Here is a 13,069-nt window from a genome sequence, read left to right on the forward strand (position 1 = left end):
GCACACGCACACACAATGTAACTTTTTCAGACCTGTTGATTTCCAAAACATCTGTGGCAAGCTGTGTATTCCTTTAACAATAGCCTGTCTCTATTTTAGCATAACTATTAGTCCTATTTATGTAAGTAATATAAGTTAAAAAAAAAAATATTTACATTTATTTCTAGTTAAACAAAATTATGAGGATAGTCTTCATAAAATACATCATTCTCGTGTGACATCATTTTGTCTTTATTTTGCAAATGTTTTGATTTAATCTTATGATGTTATGAATTTTTATATTTTATTTGAGCTTAATATTCTCATATTGCTGCGACTTTGATCTTGACAAAATATGACGGCTTTAATCTAAGTGCAACTTTGTTCTAAATGACATTTTTTATTTAAAATTGCAACAACTTTGGTCCTCAAAACATTGACTTCAATCTTGTGTTGCAAGGCTATTGATATGACTAAAGACTTGTAATTTTGACTTTATTCTTGAAATATTATTACTAGAATCTGTTGCTAAGCCTTTATTCTGACTATTTTGACTTCATTATTGCAATTTTAAATATTTCTACATATCTCTAAAATGCAGCAAAGGCCTACTAGCAGAATAAGTTTAAGCCAAACTATAAATAATAATAATAATAATAATAATAATTTATAGTGAAATTATACTAATCAAAGTAAGTGTGTAAACTTTCTGAATTGGATGCATGGTAAACTGTAGGTTTACATTAATTTCCGGTTACAGTGGCATTAAAATTCAACTTAATCACTTCTGTTATTTAAAATACTTTTCAGATGTAAGTGGTATTTGATTACCACCCATTTAACATGTTACTGTAATGAAAAACATTTACACATTTAGCATTTTAAGTATGTAACTAAGTGACATTTATTCCGTTACTCCTTAACCCTCGTTATATAGGGCAAGATGTTAAATTTATAATATATGCAAATGTTAAAACAGTTTCTACATTGCAATTTTTGTCATTTTAACCGATTGTTAGTACTCTGTGTATTACGGTAATGATTCAGCGCTTCTGCCGGTTTCTCTGCTCTGTTGTGAATGTGTGTGAAAGGTCATAGTTAGTTCATTTCCACTGTAGGATAATAAACAACACAGAGTCTCACATTTAGTCAGACGTATGTGCATGAATCTGTTAGCCTTTAAAAGTATAATTTGTGGTCTGATCTAAATGCAAAGCTTCCTGCAGTGCACTGAATCAGGAGAGAGATCTGTTATTTGATTTCAAGAACATTCTGTACATGAAGATGCACAAACATCACAGCTGAGATAAATATAGTGGTTCTGTGAAGCCTAGAGATATGCCTTATCACTAAACCACACAAGCAGTTTATATTTGCGATCAGTAATCTGCTTCAGCAGCAGATATATCAGAGCAATAAACCTGATTGCAATGTTAATGGTTTATTGCTTTTTTTATTAGTATTGTTATGTAAATGGTTGCAACAGCAATATGAAAATGTTCAGTTAACGCCTGCATTCTATTCTTCCATGTTCTTCTGTTTTTCTAAAGTTCATTAACCCTAACTCTGTAAACTGTTTATGGTTGCCTTGCAACTTCTCACATTAATATAGAATTCAAATTATGTTTATATTAGTTTTATAGTGGCTTTGAATGTAGCTGATCCAATCAGATGTTTTTGTTTTATTAAAATATTTTATCTCGATAAAAACATGTAGAAGTTACATTAAACATTTATTAGGTTGCATGCCTAAATGTTCAATATTTCATTCTCTTTTCTGTAAATATCCCTCTCTCCTTCTCATGTATCTTTACAGAGGGGAAAAAATGTCATACAGCAGTCAATATGGATTCTACGTGTTAGTCCACATATTCAATTTATAGATTATATTTGGCCTAAATATAACACATAGTCAGTTTCCTGATAGCTGAATGTATTCATACTGAAGCACAGCTTCCTCGTTAAGATATTGGACTTAAATGTGCTTTAGGAAAACATGTCCACTAGATGGTAGTAAACTCTTGTAAAAAAGAAGTACACTAAACAGTATTAAACATACAGTTTCATCTCAATACTGTCGTGGAAAAGTTCATTTATTTCAGTAATTCAACTCAAATTGTGAAACTCGTGTATTAAATAATTCAATAAAAAGTTTTTTTATTGGTTTCATTAAGAATTCTAATTTGTTGAGATGTGAATTGGTGGGTTTTTGTTAATGTGAGCCAAAATCATCACAATTAAAAGAACCAAAGACTTTAAAACTACTTCAGTCTGCCTGCATTGAATTTATTAAATACACGAGTTTCACAATTTGAGATGAATTACTGAAATAATTAAACTTTTCCACAACATTCTACATCATGTACTTATGCACTATTCTATGATGTTTTTAGTATAAATAGTGCGAGTAGTGCCTTCACACTGAAAATTCCAAAAAGAAACAGTCAACTTTAAATACCCGGATTATGCACTTAAATAACGGGAGAAATGAAGTGTGGAATGTTGAGCTGTGTCCCAAATGACGCACTATACACTATGTACTACTCATACACTATGTACTTATACACTATGTACTCAATCATGTAGCGTATTATATAAGGTTATTTTGTCATTCATTATCGCAGTCTGATAGCCCCTCCCCCTTCGCTACAAATCTGCGACAGTTGAGTGTCCAACATCCCATTTTTTATTTTTTTTTTTGGTTATTTAAAGTGCACTTTTTCTTTTTGGAATTTTAAGTGTGAATGCACTACTCACACTATTTATACAAAAAAGTACATGATTTGGGACGCACCTTTGGACACTTCATGCACTCAACTGTCTAATATTTAATTACGTAGTGAAGGGGGAGGGGCTATCAGACTCCGATAATATATGACAAAATAACCTTATATAATGCACTACATGATTAAGTGCATAGTATAGTGCGTCATTTGGGACACAGCTACTTTCATGCTTCTGAAAACACTTAAGTACACTTTTAAAAAGTACACTTTATAATAATGTCAAATGAAAATTTTACTGTTAAATACATTTCAAATCATTATGTTTAATAATCTTTTATTGTGCTTTAAAGAAGTACACTTATTTTGATGACTAACATACTAATGCACGTTTAAAGTACTTGATTGTAATTTTACCCGTAGTGTGTAATTTAAACTTAATATTTACTCATTTAAAATATTTAATTAATTAAAGTTAATAAATTTTTACTGAACTGCAACTTTATCGTTCCAAATGTATAATTGCATATTAAAATAGTATCAATCTAATTTATTTGTCAGTGCATTCAGCAGTACTTTAAGTATATTTCAAAGACAACAGAAGTATTTACGAAATGACACATAAAAATGTATATAAGTCCTACTTAAGATGCTCAAAAAGGTTAAATAAATTTAAACTATAATATATGTTTAATGGCAATGACCATGCATTCAGAAATATCAGAATCCATTATATTCAGTTCACACTTAAGTTATTATTTCCATGATAAATGCTACTTTTAAAATTAACCTAACTTGTACTTTTTTGTTAAAAGTGTACTATAGTAACATTCTAAAAATATATGTGCATGTTGGCAATATAATAGGTCTTAACATTACTGCAGATTTCACACATGTATGCCTATGATTACCTGTAATCCATATACTGCGTGAGACTGCCTTCATGAATGTAACTGGGTGCCGCTTCATTGTTCATCATACTGAGAATTCTACAATGAAAGCAAGCAGGTAAAACACAATAATAATTATCACGTCTACTAGTGCATGCGTGAATGGAATTCTTCTGCAGAAAGCTCACTTGATGTTTGGGAACTTGCAGCAGATCTCCTCCACGATAATGGGACGGGTTGCTGATTTTGTTCTTGTAGATCCACAGGGTGTTGTAACATGTGCGCTGTAGTTGTTGCAGACCAGGATGAGTGTGCTGAGCTTCTCCAAACTGCCCAAAGAGCTAGGTTACGTTAGCAACTCAGTTAAGGGCAGTCACATGAAAAGTTAACTCTATATATCCCACTGTATCATATTTGATAGTCTATGCAAATTTCGATGGCCTCTATGCTTTCTAGTTATATACTTTTTTGCAACTACAAGGCCTTTTAGTATAATGTAAAAAACGTCCACCTTCAGCTCGTGGTTCATGTGTCTTTTTGCTGTGAAGTCTTTAGGGAGTTAAATATAACTTTTATATTGTTAGTAATATTGATGAACATGTACTGCACTGAAGGTGTACTTGATTAAGCATGCATTATTTTCTAGAAAAAAAATCAAGTTAAAATGTACCGTATAATCATCAGGCTTCCAGGGAATAGTTATGTGTTCATGTCTCAATCATCATTGTATTGCAGTGCATTATATGTTAGTAAAAAGTGCGGAGCTTTGACCATTAAATTAAGCATTTAAATATCTACTTATATTGGGAGATAGAGAGTATATATAATACTTTTTATTGAATACAGATGTCAGTAAGAAACATTTAGTTTAAATATTCCAATTTACTTCCTCTATGTCCTTAATTTAATGCTAGTTACACACGCGACAAAGACACCTGATTCCTAAAAGGATACTCATCCACAGTGAGTTATAACTGAGATCCAGAACCTCCAGAGAGCCCTGCTGCTGAAGGATGGTCTCGTAGGGGACCTCTATGAGGCTCTTGTAGGCAAAACAGAGTCTCTGGAGGCCCAGGACCACGGCAGGACCACCAGGGGTCGAGGTCCCGGTCTCCACATCACTGCTCTCACACTCTTCACTGCTCCTCCACCACGGCATCAGGACACATAATGAGCGGATCCCGCTCCTGACACTGGAGAAAGATGTTTTAGGGTTAGTTAAGGGTTAAGTTGTTTTGGTGCATGGTCAATTAATGCTAAAATATCTGGGTATGTTTGCTGTAAAACCAACTTTTTACAACAATAAAAACTAATCTTATTCAGAGACAAATACACTGATGCACTCCACCTGTCTCCACGTTAAGATTTGAAATCTTATATTTTTCAGTTGCAGCCACGAGCTCAAAAATATCAAAATATTTTAATAATGGTGCTATACATTGCACTAATCAACTTTCCACTAACAAACTGAGTTCTTCTGCTAACACTGTGTGACAGTCCAAGTAACCAAAAAAGGGCATAAATTCATAGCCTTGGTGCATGAAGAAGATCTGTAAAGTTGGAAAGACTAAAGCCTCAAATCCAAAGAGATATTCTTTATCAAAGTGAAGACTCTGCTACGCCCCCTTCATTTAAACACTCCCCCACATTTCTACATCACTATGTGGAAATATTAGCATAATGCCACCCAAATGTCCACTCAAAGAAAGAAGATGTTGTTTCAGTAACCGCAGTTAGTGTTGAAGCAGCCACGTCAGGGAGATGCTGTGTGTATGTAGACGAAAGCAAAAGCACTTTATTTGTTCTTCCGAAAATAGATGCATTTAGGAATCTTTAAGATGACTTACAACAGAAAAGCATCGCATTTTATGGAACCTAGGAGAGTTTCTTGAACCTAGGAGAGAAGGTCATTCCGACTCAGTTCTGTCCTCAAGCACTTTCCCAGAAGTTGACCGTACATCAGAACACTCACCAAAGGAAGGATCTGTTTTCTGCACACCACTTAACTGGACTTCAGCAACGTAATTCAAGCGTGTTTTTACTCACATCAGTTCCCACTAAAGCCAGGCTTGGTCATCTGCTCACATCTGGGAGATCCAGAGGAGGCTTGCCAGGGAAGTCAGTAAGGTCCACATGGTCTCCAAACATGTCCACCTGATGGTGGGCCACTGCACACACAGGAAAGGTGGACAGACTCAGGGAATACAATATCACTCCCCTCTCCCACCACAATAGGTCTGGGAAAACCTGGCCACCTGCTATAGGTCATTCCCCAACACAAGACCTACCCCTTCAGATGGCAACTTGGAACACACTCAAAGGTTAACCATCCCAGTCACAAAGTAAGACTGTGTACCTTCTTTTGTTGCACAGGAGAACACGCAAGTGGATTTTTGGGTCACGGAGTTTTCATGTGAAAACTGATCATTCGACGGGTGGATAACAGAAAATACATTTCAGTGTGGTAGGACAAACTCATCTGCCAGTAAAGTAGCATCCAGATGGGAAGTTACGTTGCTTATTTAGAAGAACCGATTTAGGTAAACATCTTTTAAAAAATATTACTACCCCACTTTTCAAGTAGTGCTCTCTTCCCCAGTGCAAATTCTACATGCATCTGTGTTGATGCTTGCATACTTGCTCAATTTCTGGTGATGCACTTTTGTCACGAATTCAGTTCTCTCTGAGAACAGCGGCTTTAACAGTCTCATAATCAAGACTTTCCTCAATTGGCAATGCTGTGCAAATTCCTTGTGCTTTGCCTTTCAGACTACATTGCAGAAACAATGCCCACTTATCCTTGGGCCACCCCAAGCTTACCTGCAACCTGCTCAAAAGCAACAAGGGAAACATCAACCTCAGACTCGCTAAAGGGAAGCACAAGCTTGATGATTATGAACACATCCATGATTTTGCTCAACATCTGCAGTGTTATGTAGCTAAGGTGTGAAGGAAGTAGAAGGAACACAGTTGGGTATATGCCAGCACACACCCGCTGATCAAGTGTCTGATTACCTGTTTGGTTGCCTCTCTCGGTACTTCTAAATAAAAGGAGTCTGCAATCAAAAGCAAAGGCTTTTTCCTACATTCATGGTAAACCACTGTGGTGGGAGAAAGGGTAAATGCGGTCAAGTCAAACTCCAAATTAAAAATCACCAAAGACTTCACTTCCTCCCTCTCACAAGAACAGAAACAGCCGCTGCATTTTACACACGTTTTGTGATTGCTGTAAAGCACTTCGCCGGTTTGGTGGAAATTCCTACCCGCTCACTTCAATATTTCTTCAACTTTTTTTTTTTTTTTGTTCTTCAGAAATTAACTGTAGGCTGTATGTTATTCATCCGAATTTAAAAAAAAAACACAGATTCAAATAGCAATTTGCCACAGTCCTAAACCTAATCACATAGAGTTGTACACTCCAGAAAGAGAAAGCGTGATTTCAGTGCAAATGAAACTAGATTACAGGAAAATGTCACATCAGTTCATCCCCCACTGACACATTTACACCAAAATATAAAAGTTACAAAAGGTTTCGCATAAAAATGTCATAAAATAATCATTTTTGGTTCCACCAACGAACCTTACAGTGAAGGGGTTCTAAAACAGAACCTTTTTCTCTTGAGTGAAGAACATTTTAAAAATCTAAAGAATATTTTTCCGCTTTAAAGAACCTTTTGTGGAATGGAACGATTCCATGGATGTTGAAGGTTCCTCATGGAACCATATTATAGATGTTGTCAATAGAGATTCCGCATTTGGAATTCTGTTGTTCAGAAGTGTAACACTTACCAGGGATAACTGCTCTCCAGTAGAGTCTGAACTGAAGCACTCAGGGTGCGTCTGCATACGGCCCTTTCTGCACAAATAAAATACCCTCTTTCATGGCTGGGAATGGGATCACAAGATGGGATAATCACATTGACTGTTAACTAATTCCTTGGGGTTTACGTGAACTTCATACAAATGTCTAACTGAAATAGGACAACAGCTTTTATGAATCAGCTGATGCTATTAAGTGTGCCAGTAACTCACAGGTGACCCTTCAGACAGACCGACTACAGAGGGATTGGTTTTCCCATTCTACATGATGTATCTATACATTGCATCGTGTTCTTGGGGCAAACCGTGAAAAAAAGAAGTGTAATAATGGGAGTGATATAAGAAAATAAGAATATCTCATATTTCAGGTATATTGATCTATTGACTTGTTGTTGTGTCTCCCCAAAATATCTGATTAGCATGATGTTTGTCCTCTACAGAAGACATGAAAATGATGCTTTCATAACAAAACGTCTTATTCCGATTTGAAACCCCATAACAATTTCCTCAGATTTAAATAATTTCAACACATGATCATATTTTGTGTTGTTAAGTTCATATTGAATGTATTGTTATTCTAATATCAAATGTTAATTTATGGTGTGTGTGTGTGTGTGTCACTCGTGAGATTCTTTGACCTTGTCATGTGACTGTTTTATCACTTCTATTATCATACTGCTTATCAATACTTTATGGTATACAGGGAATAAAGGTTTGGTTTATGGACCCATGATTCCTGGCTTTTTCCAGGTTTTCCTTTCTGTGTGATTCAATCAGAAAATGAAAATGCCAAGAAACTCCCCTTGTTTTGTTTACGGTTTCTGCTTCGAGACTGGTTTGTTCTCCATATTTGGGTGTGATGCAATCCGGTCTCAACCGGTCTCAACCAGACGCTTTTGTCCAAGCGCGTGCTACGTGATGTACGTGAATGGCGAAATGTTTTCTTTTTGAAGGCGTTGACGTCAACACGCAAGCCCCGCCCCCGCGTGTGGACGCAGTATATAACCGCTCCTGTGATTCACAACGGCATTTCTATCACCAGCACACAAGAATGAATTCGTAAATAAAACCCGAGCGTGAGATTATTTGTGAACAAAGCGACCATGGAGAATATGTCTGAACCGAATCCGTCTTATAGCTCAAACAGTGTTTTTGAGTACGTTAGTAACTCCACCGTCGGAAAACCAAACCTTGACTGGAGCGACTGCCAAGCGACAGGCTGAGAGGACTCACAAAGGTAATAAACACTCGAGATATTATAGAAAACTACACATTTATATTCGATGTACTGATTATAGAAGTAATACTTTGAGTGGTTGAGTTAAACACTGGTTAATATGTGAAAGAATCAGGGTATTACCAGAATCAGTAAATATGGTAACGTTAGATGTTGTAACTACAATGTAATAAACATCCTTCTGGTGACTAAGAAGCTTTCACTGGGTTTCAATAACTATGTAATTAAAAATATAGTTTTTTTAAACCCTCCAGCAACCATCGGGACAAATTTAAGCATTTATATATATATATATATATATATATATATATATATATATATATATATATATATATATATATATAAATAGTTTCCTTAATTTTTTTCTCTTTTTTTTATTCTATAATTGTAACGTGATAAATTGTAAAACGTAAGAGGTTCATAAGTTCATAACAACACTGGTTTATAGATTTGAGCCTATAGCGTACATTGTGATATTTTTATATCATAATATTACACCAGAATCACCAAATGTTAATATTTTAGCCATCTGAATATACTGTTGTATTAATATTAAATAGAACATAAAAATAAACATCACGTATTAAATAGATATTTTGCTTTTAGAGGTAAATACCAAAATACACAAAAATTCACAAAAATAGCAGGAATTTATAGTTTTTATTTTATCGAAGATAGTGATATAACATTTATATATATATATATATATATATATATATATATATGTGTGTGTGTGTGTGTGTGTGTGTGTGTGTGTGTGTGTGTGTGTAAATATTAAAGCTTGTGCCATGAATTTATCCATGAAAGACTAATTAAGGGCTGCTGTATGAAGGATGCATGAGGGTTGATGGCATATGTTTGTTTTTGTTCCTGTGGCTCAGTGGTAGAGCATTGCGTTAGCAGCACAAGGTTGTGGGTTCGATTCCCAGGGAACATATGTTAGGGAAAAAATGTGAGCCTGGATGCAATGTAAGCTGCTTTGGATAAAAGCGTCTGCTAAATGCATAAATGTATTTATTTATTTACAGTTTGATTATGGTACCATTCACCATTTCCACACATCATCATCATCTGCTGCTGCTGCTGTATCAGTGCGGTTTGCATCTGTTCATGCAGTCGTCCGTCGTGAAGATCAGGCTCCGTCTGTGGCAGGTCATCCAGAGAGTCCTGCACTTCTGCGCGAGTGTGACCCAGCTATTCAGCCTTTCAGAGATTTTCTTCTTCATGTGTGTGGGAAAAAACACGACCATGACCGGCGAGTTGAAGAAGAGCGGCCTGGAGGCCTTGGAGAGGCCCGGAGGCGAGATCGGGGATGGAGCTTCAGAAATAAAGGATCCAGAGGATATTATTATGGAGCTTGATGATGAGCGGGATTCCTCGGCGATTGATTGGGATGAAGAGGACGATGATGAATCCAGACTGTCTGAAGGGGAGTCTGATGATGATGAGGACCGTGAGATGGAGGAGGAGGACTCTGAATGGTCAGATGAGGAAGGTGACTCTGAGGCGTCAGCGGAGAGTCTTGAGCTTTGGGAATCGTTCCTGAACAGCGGTGACCCTTACAACCCTCTGAGCTTCTGCTCGTCCACCGGCTCCAGAACGAACACCGAGCAGTGCTCACAGATCAAAACTCAACCTGACACAAGACCAGAGGAGTGTGAGCCCAAACCAAAGGAGCGAGGCGCCAAGGTACATATATCATGGAAACTCAGTGCTGTTAATATAACATTATAGTTCTTAGCTTTTATTGTTATCATTTAGTAGCTTTATTTTTATTACATTTTTATGTTTAGCCATTTTTTTTTTTTTTTTTGGTGATTTTTCTAAGGCAACGTTTGTAATTTGCATTTTCAAGTTTTACATCTAATATTAATAGTTTATTGTATTTTCATTCACTTTACGATTAAACGGTTTGGAAACAAACTTCTTGATGTACAGACAAAACAAACAGAACAAAATGATAATCAGATAATATTTTATACCGCCGTATTTCTCTTCAAATAAGATAAATACCATAAATTGTAAAAATAAATTATTAAAAGTAAAAGTATTACGCTATTTATGGTTTTCTAATTCATATATACTTCTAGACAATATTTTCTTACAATTTTTAAGTTTAAATTTTTAAACTAATATTTTATTTAAATTAACAATGAAAACATTTTTTTAAGTTTAGTTTACAATAACAGACAAATATATATGTGCCTCTCTCTCTCTCTCTCTCTCTCTCTCTCTCTCTCTCTCTCTCTCTCTATATATATATATATATATATATAAAATGGTATATACAACAGTATTCCTTAAATTAATTACTTAGATAATACACTTAATATATTTACATAGTGACAAGTAAATACATTGTGATTTAAAATAATAAATAAATATAAAACACTATTTATGATATTATGAATTATTCATAATTCATTTTAAAAAAGAGAGAAAGAAGGGGGGGGGGGGGGGGGGAATGACAAAAAGTGATGTGAGATTGAGCAGCAGGCAAAAATAAAATGTCCATGAGACAAAGTCAGCAAACAAGATTTTGTCAGCAGATTATAGTTGCTATAATAAGCCTGACTCATGCTGACAGTCACATGACTCCTGCTGCGTGACTAACATGCCTGAGGTTCCTGCGGTCAGGGTTTAAACACAAGCTCCAGTGTGTGCTCTTCTGATAACGTGCTGGTGTTTCCTTCTGTTTCAGGTGTGTTTCAGTGATCAGGTGACAGTGCGCCCCCTGCTGGCCTGGGGTTTCGCGAGCAGGGCCGCGAGGGACGGCTCCTGTTGGATGCAGATGGCCAGAGACCGAGAGCGTTTCAGAAGAAGAGCGGAGGGCATCGAGACGCTCCTGAAGCCCTGCCTCACAGATGAACACCGAGCCGGCGTGTGGGAGACACTCCAGAGATAACACTTCCTCCTCCAGCTCAATGGAGCTCATCAGAATCTAGCAGATTTGTAAAAACCGAATGTTTTTTTACTGTGTAATTTATATTGTTAAAATATTGTGGTGCACTTTATTTCTGTGGGTTTATTTCTTTATTGGGGTTTCATTTTATGTTCTGCACATTATTATGACACACTGAATATTTTATATGGCAGCTAAAAAATATTCAACTTTTCTGACATTTATTCGGTTTTGTTTGTGAATTTTTCATCAATTAAACTTGATTTTTTTTAGTTGTGAAAACCCAATGTTATACTTTATATCGTTAAAATATAGTGATTGACTATAGTTCTGTGTCTTTGACTTCATTGGTGTTTAATTTTATGTTCTGCACATTATTATGACACACTGAATATTTTATATGGCAGCTGAAATCTTAATGTCACAGTTGTAGTGGTGTATATTGTACTACAAAACATGGTTATTCTTACACGGACTGAATATTTTATGTGGCAGCTGAAAAATATTAAACTTTTCTGACATGTATTCTGAGTTACATTTTTCAATGTATATGCTTTTTTTACTGCACTTAAAGAAATAGTTCAACCAAAAAATAAAAATTTAATAAAACTTCCCCCATCCTCAGGCCATTAGATTTTGGATAAATATAGCATTGCATCACTTGTTCATCAATGGATGCTCTGCAGTGAATGGGTGCCGTCAGATTGAGAGTCCAAACAGCTGATAAAAACATCACAATAATCCACAGTCCATCAGTTCAAAAATAATTCTGTTTTTATCAGCTGTTTGGACTCTTATTCTGACGGCACCCATTCACTGCAGAGCATCCATTGATGATCAAGTGATTCAATGCTACATTTCTCTGTTGTGATGAAGAAAAACTACATTTTGGATGGCCTGAGAGTCAGTAAATGTTCAGCAAATTTACATTTTGGGTGAACTATTCCTTTAAATATGTTAATATGTTTCCATGTAGCTGACAAAATGCATATGAACCTGAAGTATTACACATCCTGTACAGATATGATTTTGGTGAGATATAGCATGTTACATTACGGCACAGGCAATCTACCACAAACAGCTCAGCATCAATACATTTTTAGAAATGTTAGAAAGTGTTTTAGAAGGATTAGGAGCTTGTTTAAGCATGAACACATTAAGAAAGACACAATGCACTGTTCAAACGTGTTAATACGCAGCATGTTTTTATTAAATAAGGTGTAAAAATACTTTGGGTTACAAAATCATTAATCAGTGGTAGTTACAAAACTATTAATCGGTTACAAGCCACAAAAATAAATAGTCTTTGTATACTTGGTCCCTGTGTTGCATCTGGGTCTGGATGACACACACACACACACACACACACACACTCTCACACACACATATGTTATGGCCTTCACATTGGCTTACAGTACACACTGTGCATTGCATTGGCAGAAAGTTACACAAAAATACAAAATCACACTGCTTTAGAAAAGCTACAGCTCTGGAAACTGAGGTGATGTTCAGCTTCTCT

The 13,069-nt window shown here is 35.8% G+C and overlaps 1 protein-coding gene across 1 annotated transcript; it reads left to right on the forward strand.

Annotated features, from left to right (window-relative positions):
• Window positions 1-8,417: 8,417 nt before the first annotated feature.
• LOC113051713 (protein phosphatase 1 regulatory subunit 15A-like) lies at window positions 8,418-12,075 on the forward strand. Its single transcript, XM_026215682.1, has 3 exons — window positions 8,418-8,648; window positions 9,677-10,337; window positions 11,350-12,075. Exons 2-3 carry the CDS (start codon window positions 9,684-9,686, stop codon window positions 11,551-11,553), a joined length of 858 nt encoding a protein of 285 aa, XP_026071467.1. The 5' UTR covers window positions 8,418-8,648; window positions 9,677-9,683; the 3' UTR covers window positions 11,554-12,075.
• The last annotated feature ends 994 nt before the right edge of the window (window positions 12,076-13,069 follow it).

Source organism: Carassius auratus, chromosome 32, assembly GCF_003368295.1.
Source record: "Carassius auratus strain Wakin chromosome 32, ASM336829v1, whole genome shotgun sequence".
NCBI classification, from domain to species: domain Eukaryota; kingdom Metazoa; phylum Chordata; class Actinopteri; order Cypriniformes; family Cyprinidae; genus Carassius; species Carassius auratus.